This window comes from Brassica rapa, chromosome A01, assembly GCF_000309985.2.
Source record: "Brassica rapa cultivar Chiifu-401-42 chromosome A01, CAAS_Brap_v3.01, whole genome shotgun sequence".
NCBI lineage: Eukaryota > Viridiplantae > Streptophyta > Magnoliopsida > Brassicales > Brassicaceae > Brassica > Brassica rapa.
In genome coordinates, this window is record NC_024795.2 from 469,627 (window position 1) to 490,868 (window position 21,242).

The 21,242-nt window shown below is 36.8% G+C and overlaps 6 protein-coding genes across 6 annotated transcripts; 4 read left to right on the forward strand and 2 right to left on the reverse strand.

Moving 5' to 3' along the window:
* Positions 1-2,190: 2,190 nt before the first annotated feature.
* Positions 2,191-4,358, forward strand: LOC103855590 (putative clathrin assembly protein At4g40080). The gene is made up of 2 exons (XM_009132629.3): positions 2,191-3,486; positions 3,575-4,358. The coding sequence occupies exons 1-2, from the start codon at positions 3,053-3,055 to the stop codon at positions 4,215-4,217; spliced, it is 1,077 nt and encodes a 358-aa protein (XP_009130877.1). The 5' UTR covers positions 2,191-3,052; the 3' UTR covers positions 4,218-4,358.
* Positions 4,359-4,698: 340 nt separating this feature from the next.
* Positions 4,699-7,941, reverse strand: LOC103855682 (classical arabinogalactan protein 3). Its single transcript, XM_033284840.1, has one exon. It carries the CDS (start codon positions 5,253-5,255, stop codon positions 4,824-4,826), a length of 432 nt encoding a protein of 143 aa, XP_033140731.1. The 5' UTR covers positions 5,256-7,941; the 3' UTR covers positions 4,699-4,823.
* A 414-nt stretch (positions 7,942-8,355) lies between these two features.
* LOC103855772 lies at positions 8,356-9,882 on the forward strand. Its single transcript, XM_009132839.3, has 2 exons — positions 8,356-8,954; positions 9,111-9,882. The coding sequence occupies exons 1-2, from the start codon at positions 8,603-8,605 to the stop codon at positions 9,158-9,160; spliced, it is 402 nt and encodes a 133-aa protein (XP_009131087.1). The 5' UTR covers positions 8,356-8,602; the 3' UTR covers positions 9,161-9,882.
* Positions 9,883-10,188: 306 nt separating this feature from the next.
* LOC103855962 (nucleobase-ascorbate transporter 11) lies at positions 10,189-13,752 on the forward strand. Its single transcript, XM_009133057.3, has 8 exons — positions 10,189-11,030; positions 11,101-11,198; positions 11,269-11,439; positions 11,513-11,613; positions 11,699-11,834; positions 12,281-12,331; positions 12,423-12,710; positions 12,788-13,752. The coding sequence occupies exons 1-8, from the start codon at positions 10,511-10,513 to the stop codon at positions 13,514-13,516; spliced, it is 2,094 nt and encodes a 697-aa protein (XP_009131305.1). The 5' UTR covers positions 10,189-10,510; the 3' UTR covers positions 13,517-13,752.
* LOC103855868 (probable glycosyltransferase At5g03795) lies at positions 13,603-15,434 on the reverse strand. Its single transcript, XM_009132946.3, has 5 exons — positions 14,893-15,434; positions 14,539-14,825; positions 14,192-14,424; positions 13,967-14,124; positions 13,603-13,884 (listed from the first exon to the last, which is right to left on the reverse strand). Exons 1-5 carry the CDS (start codon positions 15,352-15,354, stop codon positions 13,783-13,785), a joined length of 1,242 nt encoding a protein of 413 aa, XP_009131194.1. The 5' UTR covers positions 15,355-15,434; the 3' UTR covers positions 13,603-13,782.
* A 252-nt stretch (positions 15,435-15,686) lies between these two features.
* LOC103856050 (rhamnogalacturonate lyase) lies at positions 15,687-21,168 on the forward strand. Its single transcript, XM_009133165.3, has 13 exons — positions 15,687-17,669; positions 18,032-18,101; positions 18,185-18,300; positions 18,384-18,431; positions 18,624-18,857; positions 18,961-19,108; positions 19,278-19,448; positions 19,549-19,707; positions 19,810-19,916; positions 19,986-20,064; positions 20,160-20,458; positions 20,548-20,664; positions 20,742-21,168. Exons 1-13 carry the CDS (start codon positions 17,587-17,589, stop codon positions 21,103-21,105), a joined length of 1,995 nt encoding a protein of 664 aa, XP_009131413.1. The 5' UTR covers positions 15,687-17,586; the 3' UTR covers positions 21,106-21,168.
* The last annotated feature ends 74 nt before the right edge of the window (positions 21,169-21,242 follow it).

The following is a 21,242-nucleotide window of genomic DNA, read 5'->3' on the forward strand; positions in this document are numbered from 1 at the left end:
AGTGTGGAAAAAGGCTGTGGGTAAGGGAACAAAGACTGACAACATGGCTTTGGTTCTTTGAATCTGTCCAAAACTATGGGCTCAAACAATGCCACCGTCAAAAAGACAAGTGAACTGATACAGGTGTAAAACATTTTAATCCACTTTACAATTTTGTGATTACGATTGAAATAATCATTATGAAACTTCTCTAGAATATTTTTTGTTTTTGTTGAATGCTCTTTCAAAACTATACCATGTGTTACTAAAATGAATGGTGAAGTCATAAAGAAGGTTAAAGTTCAATCTTACATAAGATTTACTTCTCCTTTTCCGGACAATCATGTTCAACGTGAGAGAGGGAAACCTTTTTTACTTGTCTGTACGTACTTTTGTACCAAGCAATGTAATGTCATTTAACTTTTAGTTAACTTAAGAACGACGTGCTTATTTATGGGCTTCGAGGATTATCCTTTTAATTGAAGCCCAGTTATGTAGCAGGTTTGGCATGCTACAGATTAGGACTACAGATCCAACAATTATTCAATTTCAAGGAAGCTTAACTAGATTTAGACTCGATTAGGATCGAATTCTTGTCGACCCACGTTGTCCAGATGGGAGAAAATGGAACATGTTAGATAGAACTTATAAATAATTAGATGTCAAGACTCAAGCCTGTACATTTATGACCCAGTCTAATATAATGGACCTCAAAAACTATACTAGTTACTATAGGCCTGATCTGTTTATTGCACTTCCATAAAATATCTGAATGAAAAATGAAAAATATTTTAAAACTCTTTTAGATTATACAAGAGCCAATTCTCTTTCTATCCTTATCAACTGTGTGTATATCCGATCCAACAATGTATCACGGTAAACTTCAGTAGTAATAGCTCCATGAAGGCGTGAATCAAATTTATGTGCCTCCTAGGATTGTTGGTGAGGCCATTAATACCAAACTTCTTTTCGTTTTGGCTAAGTCTATACACACCGCTTATCAACTTATGTTGGTTTTGTGTGTTTGTTTGTAGTATATTCTTGTCTGAAATCAAGGAAAAGGCAATTGTACGATATACATCTTGACATTAAAGCATTCATTAATTCGAACCCCTATCGTAGAGACAAACAATTCGTGTATAAGCATTGAACATGTGGATTGATATAGGCAAAGCGCAAATCTAGTGGATTAGACTATTTCATTAAACAAGTGGTGACAAAAATAAATTACTAATAGAACCGAACTTATATTATTAGAGCATCTTTATCCCTAGAGTCCATTAAAATCTCTTAATCACTTGTTTAATAATAAATTTGTGTTAAAAACTTTAGTTAAGAGATACTTAAATTTTTGTCCTCCATTGCAAGGTTTTTAAGTAAGAGTTCTTACAAAAAAAATTGAAAGAAATTGAGAAGGAAGAAAGAACTTGAGAAGGAACATTTGATCTTGTGAATACACTTTTAATATCCATATCATTTATAAAAGTTTCTGATAATACAACCTTTTGTAATGGACGTTGATGCTGCACTAGGTTAGAACTTGACGATCTTTTAATCATCCAATCCCCACGACAGAGCTTGGTTATGTGATCACTTGGCAACTTTGGTGGAGGCAATGTCTTTCTTGGCTGAAGCCTGTATCTGTAATGGTTTAGTCTCGCTCAACACATATGATCAATACTCGAACCCTGCTACAAAGGCTGATGTTTTGGTGGTTTCTCTTGCTCTCAGACTATGATCAATACTCAAACCCTGCAACAAAGGCTTGATGCTTAATTGATGGTTTCTCTTACACTATAATTTTTTTTTTTGCTAACTAAGAATGACTTTAAACCAAATAATGCAGACAAACCTCTGTCACAAGAATCATGGAGAAACTTGAAAACAGAGCATCAAATACACCAGGGCCAGTGGATTCAAGGTTCAAACCAAGAGCACCAAGACTGTCACCAGCATCAAGTCCAATTCGTACAGTCCCAATCATCAGATAAAATAAAATAAAGAACATAAAATCCAAATTCCAAAGACGATAGAATCTAATTCGAAAAAGCAGAGATTGAGGTTTTTAAATTACCATTCCACGACGGCTAAGCTCTTTACCAGATCCTTCCGATTCCTTGTCAACCCCAGATTCCTAAGACCAATAATCCTTAATACCTAAAATCGACTGGATTCATAAAAATACGAATTTATGGAGGAAAATCGAATACCTGCACAGAGATGGTGGAAAGGAAGATGAAGCACTCGTGTTTGGAGAGAGATGATCGAGAGAGAAACCCACTTATTTTTTGGTCCTCTCTCAGCTTGACACGTGTCTCTAAGAAGCAGGCCTTCCAACCTTTACCCAAGGCTCGCCTCTTGGACTTCTCTCTCCTCTTTTATTGTTTTTAATGTTTTCTTGGGTTAAGAGGTGACCTAAGGGGCAGCGATAATGCTGCTCTTAGCCCAAGGCACCAAAGACAATAATTTGCCTAGTTTCCATTTTTTTAAAGAAAAAAACTTTTCTAAATTCATCAAAAAGTCAAAAGTATTAGTATAATCTTTTACCCTTTTGAAGCTTCTTCGAGATCACTTTCTCTTTTTGCACTTTTTCCTCTTTAAAGTAAAAAATGCAGTGTTCGTATTTTATACATGTAACCTTCATGATAACAAAACTGATTACATTCTGCATTTCGACGTGGACTTTAACACATTGACCATAATAAGCACTTTGAAAATATCTTTTTTTGCCTTACTTTGAATAGTTTGATTTTGTACAAACGTACTTTACCCTTTTAAAGAATGGGTAAATAAGGAGAAGATAAAATTCCATTTTAAAATTGTTTGAACATGGAAAGAAGTCTGGTAAGAACTCGAACAAAAAAAAAGAATAGTTGAGTGATTCTCTAAAATATATTTGCTTATTTTGACCCATGTTGTTGGTACATCTAATCAAATAAAAACAGTTTCCATTCTTGACCCAAAATAAATATTATATTTATATTATCTCTTTACTAATCAGCAAAGACACAAGAAGTCATAATATATCTTTCTCGATCATCATAGATCATTCAAAGGCTAAAAGCTTTGTTCGATGGGAAGAATCACAGCTCTAATAGGAATGATCAAAGACAAAGCTTCTCAAGGCAAAGCTGCTCTCCTCTCCTCAAACCCAACAAGCAAATCCCTCTCTTTCCATCTCTCCGTCCTCCGCGCCACCACTCACGACCCTTCAACTCCCCCGGCGAATCGCCACCTCGAAGTTCTCCTCTCCGCCGGAACTGGCTCCCGAGCCACCGCAGCTTCCGCCGTAGAAGCCGTCATGGACCGTCTCCACACAACCAAAGACGCCTGCGTCGCTCTCAAGTCATTGATCATTATTCATCACATCGTCAAACACGGTCGCTTCATACTCCAAGACCAGCTCTCTGTTTTTCCAGCTTCCGGTGGTCGGAACTATCTGAAGCTTTCTGGGTTTAGAGATGAGAAGTCTCCTTTGATGTGGGAGCTTTCCTCTTGGGTCAGATGGTAAGTTAATAAAGTTTCAATTTTTCTGTTAAATTTTTTTTTCTTTTTTTAAAGTTTCAATTTTTATATGTATGAATTTTGATCTTAGGTACGCTTTATACCTCGAGCATCTATTATCAACTTCAAGAATCATGGGCTTCTTTGTTTCATCAACATCGAGCGCGATCCACAAAGACGAGTACGAAGAAATGGTTTCGTCTCTTACCAACACTGATCTGCTTCGTGAAATCTACGCGCTGGTCGGGTTACTACAAGAAGCATGTAAGATTCCGGATGTACCCTTCTGTGGAGGCAAATCTCTAGCCGACAAGATCATTCGTTTGGTAGGAGAGGACTACGTGTCTTCGGTCAACGAGCTTTACACGAGACTCAACGAGTTTAAAGACCGGTCCAGCATTTTGAGCTTTGGAGATAGGATCGAGCTTGTCTGTGCTTTGAAGAGGCTCGAGAGTTGTAAAGAAAGATTGTCTGTTGTATTCCGTGGGATTTGGAAGAGAGCTTGGATCGATGGGTTCTGGAGCTTGGTTCGTGAGGTCAAGGGCATGATTGGTGGTTTAGAGGATAGTAATGAGCAAATTGGGAGGAGAGGAAAAGGTTATGAATCGGCTCGGTTTACTGATCGGTTAGTTATTGGTTATGGTGATGCTGTTCGGTTTTCTTCCGGTAGATTTTCGAGTGTTGATCGGTTTAATTATCCAGTTTCTAGTCAAACGACTTTGAACGTCTTGTGAATTTTTTTTTTTGGGTCAGATCAGATGTCTTGTGATTTTTGTAAAACAAAATTTCAGTGACAGGAAGATAGAGAAATTAAATATATCAAACAGAATAATGATACATTTCCAATAGAGAAAAAGAAAGTTATATTTTGATCACTATTTTCAGAAAATATTCTAATGCAGCCACTATAAAAGTGAAGGCGTAGATGATGATTACATTTGTTTGTGGGAAGTTGATGTAATAAGAAGGATTCGAGTTTTGAAATTAGAATACACCTAAGCTTGTCTTTTCATTAATTTTTTTAAAAATAATGGATTATATACATTACTATGTTTCTATATGGGGACCTAATGAACATATATGGTTGTGAAGAATGTGCCAAAAAATCAAAACGCATAATTCATAGTTAAGATTTTTCAGAATTAAAATCAGAAACTCATCCTGAGGTTAATCCCATGGTCCATTAGTGTTATAAAGAAGAAGAAAAATAAAACATTAACACCAACAAAGAGGAAGAAACACAAACTGTATTAGAGCAACAGAGAAAAAATCTTCAAACAAATTATGACAAGAACAACCAAATGATAAATAGAGAAGGGTGTAATATACTCAGGGCTCTCTTAAGCCAAAACGACAGCGTACAAGGCTCCGGCAATGATAGTGCTCACAAGGAAAGCTTTGTTAGTCAATGCTGAATCAGCGATTGGTCCTTCAGGAGCCGGAGCTGGCGATGGCGTTGGGCCTGATGGGCCTGGAGCCATAGCTTCTGGTTTCGGGGGAGAAGCGACAGGGGAAGTTTTGGGAGACTTAGTCGGTGGTGAGACGGTGGGAGGAGTCGCCGGAGCTGGAGTTGGCTCGGGAACCATAACCGGTGGTGAAGCAACCGGTACCGGAGAAGGTGGCTCAGCGGTTGGTGTCATAGCAGGAGGAGAAGAGGGAGACTCTACCGGTGGGAGAACCATGATGGGTGCTGGAGCCGGAGCTTGAGCCATACAGGACGTGGCCAATAGACCAAGGAAGATCAGAGCTTGCATTGTCTTAAGAGCTGCCATCGATCTCTGTTTCAAACTTCTTTCGTTGTCTGTAGAGATAGAGAAACTGAGAAAAGCTCTTTGTCTTCGTTGGTGGTGGAGAAATGAAGAAAAGGGTTTGTATATATATAGTTAACAAGATTATATTTAATCCTACAAAACTCAATGATTTTAGAATTATTATTTAGTATCTGGACAGTTTAATCATGCAAGCACGTACATAGATACACACCTCTTATAAGTATTTGTTTATTGATTTGGAATTTCAAAAGTAGTGTTTACCAAGTCTCTTGATTTGGGAAGTTTTCTCGAGGAACCATCTACATGGAGGAGCACTAACCGGAAGCATATAATATATATATAAGAGTTGTAGATAACCATGTGTTATATTTAAAATGGGTAATTAGCTATTGTTGACAGGTTGTAAATAACTTCACTTTCTGGTTTACCGTGTCAATGCAGCTTGATCTATAGTGACCTTGGCTTTTCTTAAGCTTATATATACCATGTGTCGTGACGTTTGGCGGCTTGAAACATGGAAGAAATTTTATTCATCTTGCAATGTAACAAGTAATAACTCGTTAGTTTTGTAGCAATTTATTTTAGACTAGTTTACATCGAATTAACAAAATGACATATTTCGTGACAACCTATATGCTTGGAATATCTTTTGTTTATGTTAAGAGTCAATTCCACGCGCAATTACTTGGTTCCCACTAAGGCTAGACGAGGCAGACAAGCAACTTATTATCTGTGTATGATGATGACATCTATATTATTATGAGCAATGTGTATGATGAAGTCCTTCATCCTAAACCAAAGCCAAACTAAAAACTAAACCGAAATTCTAAAACCAACAAAATTAAACTTATGAATTCTATTGTTAAGGTATATACTATTCTTCCTTATATTCACATTTGAATTCTATTACCACATTTCATGTGCATACTATATGCTTAATTAGTGCATTGTATCTTATTTAACCACTTAGTAGTGTCCCGTTACATCAACTTAAATAGGTTAGACCTTCGACAAGTACAGTCAAACCTGCAGAAAAGTACATCCAGGTAATCTCTGTTGATGACCATGAGTTGTGGTTCATTGGGTTTTTAAACTAGGGTAGCGCTGTTACATCTTTGCAAAATGCATGCATTGCAAGCCGGCGCCTTACAGTCTGCGTGATATATATATACCTTCGTGCATTATTGATCATAGTATCAACTTTTTTGTTGTAAACTAAATTTTTTGATTCCCATGCTTGATCAGCTAGCATATGTCTTAATACACCCAATATCATTCCTTTTCTAAGTATTCTCCAAATCATGTTTCTTGATAATGGAAAGAAACTAGTTGGATTCTAGGATTTAATATTTTGTTTTAATGATAGCTTAGCATCAACTCAATTTGAAACATAGTTAACCTCTTGTACCATTTCCGTCTCAGTTCATGAACCCTGGTTCGATTCTTCATCTTCTCCTTCCTAGCTTGTTTTATCTTCACGAGCTCCAAACTCCTTTCCTTTAATTTGTCTTGTCGTTGTCTACTTCCTTCATCCTCTTTGTGATCTCAGTATTGGCATTTCATTCCATCCTTATGCTTATGTTGACCTCTAATACTCCTTGCTCTTCTCTTTCCCTTCTTTGTTCATACAGCCTATGCAGCTTCAGTAAGCCTACTATATGTATCATGGGCTTATAGACATGTCGGCCCACTGTAATTTTTTTTCCGTCTTTTTGGTTTTAAATGGGTAGAGGATCGTTGACAAAAAAAAAACAAGGGTAGGATCGCGAAAAATCTCCTGTGCAAGATGACGATGGTAACTGCAACTTTCACGTTATCATTAATAAACTCGCAGGATAGTTACGTTTACGTGCACATGTATTTTATTCCTACATACATACGTCAAGGTATGTGTGAGAGAATATGTCTTACACAAACAGAATCTATTATTATTTACCCTCCGTTTTTAGTTCGACTATGTAACGTTTTATACAGAATCGAATTATTCAACTATAACAATCGGATTTTTTACTATATATGCCTCCTGTAAGTACTAATATAGGATAATTAGCACATATGTAAACAAGGAACGAATACAAAAATTATACATACACAAAAGAGAAGTGATGGGGTTTGACATTAGAAGATTTTGATGTTAACTAAGCTTACTCTTCAGCCCTGAAAATTTAAAATATGAAACTCTCGACCTTTTCTTTTCGTCTTATTTTAGCTAAGACAGAGATATTCTAACTTATCATCATTCATCAGTGAGAGTTGTTTCGGCTTGTCTTTCTCTTGCTATTATTCCCCATCACAAAGTCATCTCTATCCATAACTTACAAACAGAAAATCAGCTAATTAAAAACCAATGGTATTTTCTATTTATTTTAGGTTTGTTTAGTAGTGTGCATCGAAAACAAGACGTACTTTGAAATGGTAATATTAACTAAAAAAAAAATCTCAAAGCAACATTTAAGAAAATGTATAGTTGGCTAATGAAATGGTTTTGATGTGTGATAGCAAATTATGAATAAATAATTTATATCATTTCTCTCATAGTCATATACGGTGTGTGCTCGTTCATGAGTTGGTGTCTTTCATTTCTTGACAACGCAACAACACCAACGAGGCTACCACAAGCTGTTGAAAAGATGTGGTGGTCAACGCAAAATTTGATTAGAGAAAGGGAAATAAATAATTACGTACAAACTTAATCCGGATTTTCCAGCAATATTTCTAGAAGATTCACCGAAAGTATGAATCTTATCTCTTAAATCATAAGAGTTTCCTCGTAATTAATAACCCACGAGTTAAAAAAAAAACAAAACCATAGGCAGATGAGTTTGACACGTGTCCATAACTTGGGCCTCAAACACACGCAACACATTGGATAAAATACAACACATCATCAATTTTGGACGGTTGTAAGGATACACTTGTCCATGAATCAACGGTAGATAGGAACTCTCACCCTTATTTCTTGTTTAATTAAAGTAAATAATATAGTCTTTTTTTGCATCAAATTGTAGTTTAATGATTGGATCATGAAACTTGTGGCCGTTGGATCTTAACTAAAACCAAAAGATTGGAGAAATCAAATTTTATAAATTTCTAGCTCTTGAGTAGAAGAGACAAATCTGGTCGGAAGGGGGAGGGATAAGGAGGATAGTTTGGTCTTAAAAACTTTTGTTGTCTGATCGATTAAAATTTTTAAAGCAAAGCTCATCTCTTTCCTGGGAAGTCGAGCTCGAAATTTTTGACCTTTTTTCTAATTCGTCGTAGATTTTAGACCCTTTTTTTCATTACTTGGCTGTCAAATTTGAAGCAGTCTCTGAGGTGGAATTTCAAGAAAACTGGGTTCTTGAAAAATGATCAAGAAAAAGATACCGACTTGGCCATGGTGGTTGTTAGGTGGTAAGAAGGAGAAGGAGACCGAAGCTCGAGGGAAAGGAAAGGTTATCAAGCGGAAGGAGCTGGAGCTTGAGAGCTTTGGTTCGTCTGGCTCAGAGTCTGTAGCTGTTGCTTCTTCTGCTGCTGCTGCTGTTGATGAGTGGTCTGTTGGATGGACTGAGCCGCTTGGACCTGGTTTTCAAAGCGATGAGGAAGGAGATGATGGTGGCTTCTTAGTTCTGGTTCCTTGTTACAGAGCTGTCTCTGAAGGGTCTGGTAATAAACAGCTCTTGACTGCTGTCAAGAATCTTCCCAATGGTTTGTCTCCTGGTATGAACTGTTATCTCTCTTGGGGTTGATTTAAAGGCTCATGCTTGTTGTTTATATGTGTAGCTCTTTGCTATTGATGTTTCAGCATTTTTGTCCTAATTTAATGTGCAAACTTTCTGAATCAGTTTTGTTTTTTGTTCCAAATCAAATGTGCAGATGGGAAGAACTACATGGATCAATGGTTTTCATCTCTGCGGAACCTTTGACCAGGTCTATTCCTTTTGTAGTTAGTTAGTAGTTTTAGTTAACTAACAACGCTCTGAAGAACCATTTTGGTTACTACATAAATCCTGAAAACCAGAAAAAAAGGAGAAAAAGCGAGAAAAAAGGAAGCACAAGTAGTTTTACGGTTTAGATTAAGATGATGTGTTTTGTTTATATTGATCTTGGATAACGGATTGATCTTGAAAAAAAAGAAAAAGAGAGAAAAAAGAAGAAGCACAAGTAGTTAGATTGTTCAGATTAAGATGAAGGGTATTTGTTTATACTGATCCCTGAAAAAGAAGAAAAAGAGTTTAAAAATTAATGTGTGGGATTGGAAAAGCTATTGAAGAAGAGGCAGCTTTAAGGTTCATATTAAGTTGATGAAAGTTGGTTACATTGAAATGAAAGAGGGTGGAGAACAATTAAACATTGATCCTAGGAAAGGATTAAGCTGGAAAGAAAGGAATATGAGATTGGATTGGAGGAAGAAGAAGCAGTAATGCTAAAGTTTGATATCAAGATTTGATGGTGTGGAAGGGGATTATTCATCCTGAATTTGGAAAAATTCATGTAAAAAGTCTTCAATGTAAATAGAGTGATGTACATATACTCCAATGTTGTCTTGTATCATGTTAACTCTCTTCTTCCTCAAGACTGAGTTTGAAGTAATATCAGATTGTATGTAATTGGTTAACTACCACTGATATTTTTGTATCTAAGGTAATGCCACTGTAAAAAAAATGTATTTATTGATGTAAAAAAGGAATAAAAAAAATATATTTATATTGTAATTTGGTGAAGCAGTAATAGTTTCTCCAGATTCTGTATGTCCTATTGTCCTGGATGGATTCTTATTAACAATCTTTGGATCTAGCTTTTGAATGTGTGATTTCAAAACATCATCAAAAGTATATAAGTAATAAAGAAAAAGTACAATTTCACAAAAAAATAATGATAATTTTTATGTCCTTTGTGTATACATCTGGGAACCACAGTGCCTAAAACGCAACCACCGTCAACTAATAAATTATCATTAAGCAGGCTAATGTTGAATACTTAGTCTTAAAGAAAACTTTATATTATCCCTCTGCATCATTTTGGTAAATGTGAAAGCATTTACACATTAAGGGGTAGTCTAGTAATTTACTACACGTAAAGACAAACCGCTGATAGGTTGATGCCGACATGAGTGAGAATGATAACTTACGTAACTCTCTGTTTCTCACTTTTTTCAAACCAAAAATAAGCAAAAAGGAAGAAGAAGCTAGAACTGAACTTAAAAAGCTCAGTTCACACTTCATAAGTAAGCTTACTCTACTCTCTCTCTTACTACTTGAGAATATCTAGAAAAAATGGAGTCCGGGTCGGGTTTGGATCCGAGTAAGAGCAAAGGAAGCGGCAGTGGCGAGGGGAAGTTCGGTGCTTTCTTGAAGAGAGTAGAACCCTTCTTACCGAGAAAGGAGCTGAACCCGGTAGAGCTAAGATCTTGGGCCAAGAAAACCGGTTTTGTCTCCGACTACTCCGGCGAAACCAGCGCCAAGCTCGGTGAGACTGAGAGCTCTGCTTTTGATTTGCCAAAAGGTAGAGATCATCATCAAATAGATCGAGCGTCGTCACGTCAAACCGACCTCGACCCGATTCTTGGCCGAAGCAGACGATCCGATATCGGATCTGATCCCGGGTCTAAACCGGGCTCTATAGAGGAAGAGAGAGGATCAAACGCTGAGACACCGTTGGAGAATGAAGGAGGGAAGATCAGCAGAGATTTGGAGAATGGGTGTTACTATCCAGGAGGTGGAGAAGGAGAAGGTGGAGGTTGGCCTAAGCCCATTGTAATGAAGTATGGTCTCAGAGACAATCCTCCTGGCTTCGGTTAGTTTCTTCTTCCAACACATGTTCGGGAAGATTCTTTTTGTTAATTTTTTTTTTTTTTTAAATGCAGGTCCACTTGTATACTACGGTTTGCAACACTATCTATCACTTGCTGGTTCACTTGTCTTTATACCTCTTGTCATTGTCCCAGCCATGGATGGTTCCGATGTAAGCTTCTTGTGTGAATAGCTTCTTGTTTGGTTCTTCTGACTAACTCTTTGGACTTAATGATGTTTAGAAAGATACCGCCGCAGTGATTTCAACAATGCTGCTTCTTACTGGAATTACAACCATACTTCACTGTTATTTTGGTACTCGGCTTCCTTTAGTGCAAGGAAGCTCCTTTGTTTACTTAGCCCCGGCTTTGGTTGTCATCAACTCAGAGGAGTTTAGGAACCTCACTGAGCATGTAAGCTTTTGCAAAAATAAAAATAATTTGTTTTCTTGGAGATTTTGTGATAAACTTTGTGTGTTTTGAGCAGAAATTTCGGGAGATAATGAGAGAACTACAAGGAGCTATAATCGTTGGTTCATTGTTCCAGTGCATACTGGGATCCACTGGTCTCATGTCTCTCCTTCTTAGGTTGATTGATTCTACAATCCATAAAAAAAACAGCAGTTTCTTAGAATTATTATTGTTCTTTTAATTTACATGTTTTTTTTTTCAGATTTATTAATCCTGTTGTAGTAGCACCAACCGTAGCTGCAGTAGGATTAGCATTCTTTAGCTATGGATTTCCACAGGCCGGGACTTGTGTTGAGATCAGCATTCCTGTAATAGTCATGCTTCTCATTTGCACATTGGTAAGGATATGCTTCACAAATTGAATAACAACATGTAGGCCTGCGGTTTCGGTTAATTCGGGTTGGTTAGTTCGAAATCTCACTGAACTTTCGGTTAGTTTGTTTCAAAAAAAATTACCGAAGTTTTTGGTTTTGCGGTTAGTTCGGTTAAATTTTTTGTTTTATATTGACGAAATTGACGAAAATTTGAAATATTCGGTTAATTTTTGTTATATCGATTTGGATTTTAGTTAGTACTGTTCGAAATTTCGGTTTTTCAGTTAAGATTGGTACTGTTTGATTTTTTTTAAGAAAACTGAACTAATAAATTACCGAATTGAATTGAAAATTGATACAAGAACTAACCAAAAGTCACACTTTTCGGGTCAGTTTGGTTCGGGTAATAACCACAGGCCTAGCAACATGAGTCATGTTTCTGTCTCTCTGATAAGAAAACTTTCTTTCAGTATCTCCGTGGAGTTTCAATCTTTGGTCATCGCATATTCCGAATTTATGCGGTATGTATATTCATCTATTTGTATAACTTTTATCTTATTCTAGAGCTAAAGAGTTTTTTGTTTTTTTTGTTGTTGCTTATCATGTTGCCAGGTGCCGCTTAGTGCTCTGATCGTCTGGACATACGCATTCTTTCTAACAGTTGGTGGTGCATATGACTATAAAGGCTGCAACGCCGACATACCAAGCTCTAACATATTAATAAACGAATGTAAGAAACACGCGTACACCATGAAGCATTGCAGAACAGATGCTTCCAACGCTTGGGCGACTTCTCCTTGGCTCAGAATCCCTTATCCATTTCAATGGGGGTTTCCGTATTTTCACATGAGAACTTGTATCATTATGATCTTCACGTCTTTGGTTACATCGGTGGACTCGGTAAGTATAATCATTCCTCTTTTGGTAACATGTGTATGCCACCACTGCTGCTAAAATGTGTACACTTGTGTTGTTAGGTTGGAACATACCATGCCACGTCTATGTTAGTGAATGCTAAGCGACCTACACGTGGTGTTGTGAGCAGAGGTGTTGCGTTAGAAGGCTTTTGTAGTTTGTTAGCTGGAATATGGGGTTCCGGTACCGGTTCAACCACGTTAACCGAAAATATTCATACAATTAATATCACTAAGGTGGCTAACCGAAGAGCTTTGGCAATAGGAGCTTTGTTCTTGATATTTTTCTCATTTGTGGGAAAATTAGGTGCAATTCTTGCTTCAATACCACAGGCTTTGGCTGCTTCAGTGTTATGCTTTATATGGGCACTTACAGTGGCTCTAGGTCTATCGAATCTCCGGTACACACAAACAGCGAGTTTTAGGAACATAACCATAGTTGGGGTCTCACTGTTTCTTGGATTATCCATCCCTGCTTATTTCCAGCAGTATCAACCACTATCTAGTCTGATACTACCGAGCTATTACCTATCCTTTGGAGCCGCTTCAAGTGGACCGTTCCAAACGGGCATCATGCAGTTGGATTTTGCGATGAATGCTGTGATGTCGATGAATATGGTTGTAACGTTTCTACTGGCTTTCGTGTTGGACAACACTGTACCGGGTAGTAAGGAAGAGAGGGGAGTCTATGTGTGGTCACGAGCTGAGGACATGGAGTTGGACCCTGCAATGCAAGCTGATTACTCCTTGCCAAGAAGAGTTGCTCAGTTTTTCGGTTGCAGATGTTGCTAGTAGATGTTTGAAGATCCACTTTCATTGTTTTTTGTTCATTAGCTTATAGAGAGACAGACCCACATGTTCTTACTTAATATATGGAAGAAAAGGTTCTAATGAAAAAAAAAAACACAATACACAAGAATAATGAATTTTCCTCAAAGGTTATCGTAATGTTTACTGTCATAAGCTATGATATTTAAAAAACTTACAAGAGGTATACATACTAGCTTGGGACCGTATCTACGTGGTAGGAAAAAGAAATAAAAGAAAATAGTATTTGATCAGTACTTGATGACATGGTGGCGTAGCCACAGTTCATACATGATCATGTGAAACGCATCGAATTTAACCGGTGGTGAGTTCCATTGGAAATGCTTCTGAACCTGCAAATCAACAAAGACCAATCATCAGCTTCTTATTATACAACACTGAATAAAAGGCTGAAACATTTTATTTATCACTTACCTTGACTAAGTTGTTATGCAACGAAACAAACTCTGACTGTGTTATGTTCTTGAGAATCTGCTTAAGGTCATACACATCTCGCTCTCTAAGCACAACCGCAAACTTCCTCCAATCCAAAATGTCATTAAAAGGCAGATCATAGTAGTCTGACAATATAACTGATCCAAAAAACAACAAGATTCATTAAACTTTGTCTCTTTCGAGTGGAGCAAAAGAAACACTTACCAGGAACACAACCGTAATGGATGGAGTCAGTAATACGAGCACTGTTAACCTGAGAACCACCGGGGCATATACAAAACTTAGTCCTGTAGAATCTCTTCTGATACAGTAAATGCCCCGTAGCCCTGTTGATCCTATTATTCGAAATATCGAGCTCAGTGTCGTTCTCCCACACACGTGCGAGTACCACACGTATCTTTGAGTTCCTATGACCAGCCCAAAACCCAAGCGTCGTCCTGTAACACCATTTTAACATTATTAGTAACCATTGACTATGCAAACTATTTAACATTATTAGTAACATTTGCCTATGCAAACTATTAACATTATTAGTTTATTTTTTTTGTTACCGGTTCTCAACATCGTTTCCACCGGCAGGGAGTGCAAACGGCTGAAGCACTTGAGGCAAGGCAACATCTTTATGAGGAATGAAACCAACATTGTAGCTCGGCGAGCACACAACTCTAATCGTGTTCTTGATCATAACCGGAGATCCCTCGAAGGCTCTAACGCCAACGTCGTGGCACGTGACAAAGAAGTGATCAGCTCCCAACGTTCTGTTCCAATAAGGATACTTCGCTATCAACCCATCAACGTATGTCTGAACAATCACAGTCATATTCTCATACGATGTTCCCTGGCAAAATAAAAAATAAAGCATCAAATAAAGAATTCAAACTTTATAAAAAAGTAAAGATTATTACTTTGCCACGCATCTTGTGAGGAGAGACGGGGACGAAGAAGAGATCTGCTTCCTCTGGATCTAACGTGCGGAACCGACTCTCTCTGATGTTTTTGAAGAAGTAACCCTCGCTGGCGTATTTGCCGGTGACTTTCCTCGGCGTCTGGTAAAACGTGTTGGGATCTCCGTCGGGGTAGATGTAGACCTTGAACCTCTTCTCCATCTCCGCGTAATTGGATCGGAACGAGTCCGGGGAGTGGTACACGTCGGAGTAATTCTCGTCCTCTTCCTTGGCGAAGGTGTGCGGGAGGTGATTGGCGCCTACGACGATGGGAGACGGCGGCGAGGTGCGGAGGGAGTCGAGGGAGAGGTAGAAGAGGGAGAGGAAAGTGAGGACGGCGAGGGTGAGGAGTGATCCTTTGAGGGAACACAGCGGCGAGGAGGAGGAGGAGGAAGAGAGCTGCGACGGTTTGACGATCGTCATTCGGACCGGACTGGATCTGTACTAAAAGCTGTCCCCTTTGTCTCGATGGAGCTCACATGTGGAAAAAATGATGCTTATTAACATGGGTTTATTTGGTTAAATAACTCAAAATATATTATATTCTTATTTATGTTTTTATTATCATTTTTATTCATTTACACAGATATTTAACATTAATATTTTACATTAGAGAAAGCAATCTTGTGGGGGATATATGTCTTTGTGGTTTAGATGTATATGTTTGCTGTGATTTGTTAATACTTGTACTTTTAAGTGTTTACTTAGTTGTTCTAAGCTTCTTCTCTCTCTTTTTTTTGTCGGCAAGTTGTTCTAAGCTCACATAAAAAAGGGCATGATAACAAAATCAAACACTCAAAAATGCAAGCAAAACAATCACACAAGCAAATAAAGACGTCATGTTTTCTAAAATAAGAAAGATGAGTTTTCTTTTATAATAGCTAGGCTGATTAGGAAAAACATAATGACTAATCACTACGGGATCCGTGTTTTTTTACCACTTAAGGTGTCCCGAATGGCGAGAATCTATTTTTTATTTAAAAGTTAAAAAAAATAATTATGTTAATGTTTTTTAAAATAAGAAAGGGGAATTTTTTTATACAAAAGTTTACTTGATTAGGAAGAGCATAGTAACCATAAGTGTCAAAGCAAATGAAGCATAGTATCTCTAACAATCTTAACGACAGGATATCATACTCTATTCGTTGTCACGAATTTTACGTATGTTTCCTCCATAATCGATCAAACCATATATAGAATCTCTCCCCTTTTTATAAAAAAGTTTTAGGTTATGGAAGCATTTTGAAAAAACAATCACTAGTTCAGATTTTTGTGAAAACGTTTTAGGTTATGTTTTTTTAAAATAAGTAAGAGGAATATTTTTTTAAATATAACAGATTCGGGTTCAAAAGTGTTACCATTTAGTTTACTGAGGAAGATGTGAATTCGATATCTTCATACGAGCTTTTTCAACTTCCAATCGATAAGAACTGAAACTGAGAGAAGAAAATTAAGTTAGTTAGAAACAATTACGATTAGTTATGAGAAAGCGAGAGAAACGAGATTCTTATTGACCTGCTGCTGCTTATGGCGGAGGAGATTGAGTTTTCATTCATCTTTGAAAAGATACAGGGGAAGGATGCAGAGATGAGAATCAAGACTTAAAGCCTCTGAACAAGAAGAGGAGGTTGGAAATGAAGACTAAAGCAAGTCGATTATTAAAAGATTTCAAACTGAGCTTCAAAGCAAACCAAACCCCTTGAGAAATGAGAACCATTAATTGAGAGAGTCATCAAATTTCAACGGATCTATTTCAACGGATCTATGTATTTAGAACCATTAACGTTAGACTGCATCTCAACCGACCATCTGAACCAAACCAGAAAATTTTAAATTCTAATTCACAAAGAAAATTCCTTGTTAATGATGGTTGACGTAAGGTCCAAATTTAATTCACTAAATGATATTTTGACAGAAGAGAAAAGGAAATCAGGTTTAAACTTATATTATAAATTATTATTAAATACTTAATAAATTAAGACTTTTGTTTAGAGAATAATTGTTACTTTTATGATAATATTTAATTATTTATACGTACACATGAGAATGCTATTAATATAAAATACATTATTTGACTAAATTTTTATAATACACATGAGAATGCTTATAAAAATTTAGTCAAATAATGTATTTTTTATTAATAGCATTTTCATGTGTACGTATAAATATTATCATGAAAGTAACAATTGTTCACTAAACAAAAGTGCGTGCTAAATATAAAATACATTTTCAGATAGCTTTGTCACCACAAAATTTACACCATGCAATCAAATCCAACGTTACAACTTGTTCACTGTGATTATACAAATTTTCACAATAAAACTCCAAAGATATCAGAAACCGATTAAAAAAATTATTGTAAATCTTAAAATATCTATTATGAGAAAGGAAATTGTTGGGAAATCAGAAGCCCAACATAAATAAAAAAGAAAGAGGATAAAAAAACTCAAATATTCTTCTATGAAACCGAGTCCTATTAGAACTCCAATGTCAGCAGTCAAAGTAACTCCTAGTTAGGTTTTGGTATACCTATTCCCTTTTAGTCTAGGACTTTGCTTAACAAAAAATTAAACCACACGCATATATATATACGTATGTCTCCGCAGATATCTTATTCTAACATTATACTTGATTTTGAGATTTGGAAAAGAAAAGATGATTTTGCAGAAGATAGCTTCTTCGTCGATGATCTGTTTCCTTCTGTTGCTTCTTCCAATCGCTTTTTCTCAGCCAACAAGGTCAGTTTATATTTATCTTCATGATATGTTACGTTACGGTCAAACATACACATTCATCGCATATATCAACATCTATGCAAGTGAAAAAAGTTCACATGTTTCTCAAATCTCATGGATATTTAGTTTTGTTTTATGCCAGCAATTATGATTTTCGTATGAGTTCACAGATATTCTAGATTTTGACATAAAAAATTGGATTAACCAAAAAATCTTTGAAGCTTATGCAATTATCTGTTTTGTGTCTAACATTAGAAAAAAATTCTAATCTCTATCGTCTGTCATAATTACCTCCGTTAATTGTATGCAAGTGCACCGATCGAGCGTTTTGACGTTATTTAATTGTGATTACTAAACTTTTACAGGAACTTAGATGGAATAAGTGCAAGAGCTCCAACAGTGCAGCAGATAAGAAACAGACATGGAGCTAGAGAGGTATATACAACATGTCTTTTGATCAATGATTATAGGGTCATGCAGATATATATATGTTAAAGAAATTATATAACCTTTTTCAGGTGATAGTGGACAATGGGATTATCAGAGTCAGTTTCTCTAGTCCTCAAGGACTTATAACTAGCATCAAATACAAAGGAATCGATAATGTTCTTAATCCACATGTCCGAACTCGAGGGTAAGTATTTAGTATTCCATAAACTTATATTGATTTAAGTACATAAAAATAACCCTGCTTAATTAATTCTGGTGTAATGTTAGGTACTGGGACATAACATGGCAAGGAGAAAACATTCGGGGCTTGGATGGGTAATTAAATACTTACTTTAAAACTTTGTCTGAAATTGTTAGTTGAACAAGTATTTAATAAAACTAACACTGTAACACATGTTCACTGACAGAGCATGTAATTACTTTTGCTCGGTTTGACAATTTGTTTTGTTTTCAAAAAGATTATTTAATCTTCATAATTTATTAACTCTGTTTTTCATTGTTTATCAGAATTGAAGGAACCAACTTTAGAGTTATAACTCAAAACGAAGAACAAGTGGAGATTTCATTCTCAAGAAAATGGAATGGTGGTTCTAAACATATTCCACTAAATATAGATAAAAGGTATATTATACGAACAAATACGTCAGGAATCTACGCATACGGAGTCTTCGAGAGACTTTCCGAATGGCCAGAAGTCGAGATGGGTCAAGTTCGAATAGTATTCAAACTCAACACTGATAGGTATTTAATACGTTTTCACCATAAGAAAAATCAACGATGTTCATGTTATTTGTTTGATATACATAATTTTATTTATATTTGGTGTAAATATATATATTTGTAGATTCCGTTACATGGTGGTGGCAGATGATCGGCAAAGACAAATGCCAACCGACAATGACCGTGACATCCACCGTGGCCATGCCAAGGCTCTTGCTTACAAAGAGGCTGTACAATTGACTAATCCTGCTGACCTAAGGTTCAAAAACCAGGTAATTATCAAATACAGAATTTAGTTTAAATGTAGTATTGGATGGATACGGGATAGAAATCTATATATATAAAGTTTGTATATGGTTAAGCACATTCGGATTGCTAATCCTAATTATTATTCTATACAAAATCTCTAATATTTGAATGTTAAATCGAATGGTATTATAGGTGGATGATAAATACCAGTACTCATGTGAGGTCAAGGACAACAAGGTGCATGGTTGGATCTCGACCAAGTCCCATGTCGGTTTCTGGCTCATCTCCCCGAGCGGCGAATACCGCTCGGGTGGGCCTAGCAAGCAGGAGCTCACGTCTCACGTTGGTCCCACGGCCATCAGCGTAAGGATTGATACAAAATTACTTACTCTTAGATTTCAAAACTAATTAGGAAAACACGATTGTAGTTTGTTAAAAATAATTAATTAATCTAATAACGCAGAGCTTTACAACCGGGCATTATGTTGGTCGGGACATGGAGACAACGTACAAAACTGGCGAAGCGTGGAAAAAGGTCTTCGGACCTGTTTTCATTTACTTAAACTCTGATTCTACCGGCAACAATCCTCGACATTCATTATGGGAAGATGCTAAACGACAGGTAACTAATTTTGTTATAAGATATTGTTTTTATATATTTTAAAATTTTATTTACGTAACATGTAAAAGAAAGGGACGTTAATTTCGTTGTATTAATCTTCAGACCGAAGAAGAAGTTGAAGCCTGGCCGTATGATTTTGTAGCATCTTCTGACTTTCCTTCTCGTCAAGAAAGAGGAACTGTTACCGGTCGGCTCTTAGTCAACGACAGGTACATAGTTTTGAACAGTTGTTTACTTTGACCTTTTACTAATATTTTTATGTTGGTAAACGTTTTCAGATTCTTGACTCCGGCGCAATCTGCATACATCGGTTTAGCACCGCCGGGAGAAGCTGGTTCATGGCAGACAAATACTAAGGTATGCCATCATCACTCTTTGATGTCTCTTTCTTAAATTTGGTTTCACTTGTTAAATTACATATATTGATCGTTATTTTTTTCTTTCTTTCCCAGGGATATCAATTTTGGACACAGACGAACGAAACCGGCTATTTCACGATTGATAACGTTAGACCGGGAACTTACAATCTGTACGGATGGGTACCCGGTTTTATCGGAGACTTCCAATACCAAAACCGTGTTAACGTAGCGGCCGGTTCAGAGATTAGTCTCGATAGAGTTGTGTTTAAGCCTCCTAGGAACGGTCCAACGTTGTGGGAGATTGGTGTACCGGATCGAACCGCTCGAGAATACTTTGTACCGGAACCATACAAGGATACAATGAACCCCTTATACCTAAACCACACTGACAAGTAAGCCTTCAATCCTCATGATCCCGGTTCGCTCTGTTCCAAAACCGGTTTTGGTACTAATGATTCCGGTTTTTCTGTTTGTTCCACAGGTTTAGGCAGTATGGGTTATGGCAACGATACACAGAGTTATATCCAAATCATGACCTTGTCTACACAATTGGAGTTAGTAACTATAGTCAAAATTGGTTCTACGCTCATGTCACAAGGTAAATATATTATATTTAATCAAAAAATGTTTTCTGATCAAGTCTTTTAACATTTTAATTCGATTCTTTTTCTGCAGGAACATAGATAAGTCAACCTATGTACCAACGACATGGCAGATCGTGTTTCAACTTCCATATGTGAACCGGCAAGGTAGCTACACATTGCAACTAGCTTTAGCCTCGGCTGCACGAGCTAACTTACAAGTACGGTTCAACAACGAGTACTCGAGGCCATTATTCTCAACGGGTAACATCGGAAAAGATAATGCTATAGCAAGACATGGAATCCACGGAGTCTATAGGCTTTACAGCGTCAATGTTCCTGGAAGGTTACTAAGAACCGGGACCAACACGATTTATCTACGTCAAGCTAAAGCGACTGGACCGTTTGAAGGTCTTATGTATGACTACATTCGTCTTGAAGCGATTTCTAGAGCTTAGCTTCACACAAGTTCATATTTGGTTTTATTTATTTATTTTTACAGAATTGTTAGGAGATTATAGTTTGTATAGCTCAGGTTTTTTATTATAAAATTACTGATTTTGATATTCATTTTTTTTCTTTCTAAATAATGAAA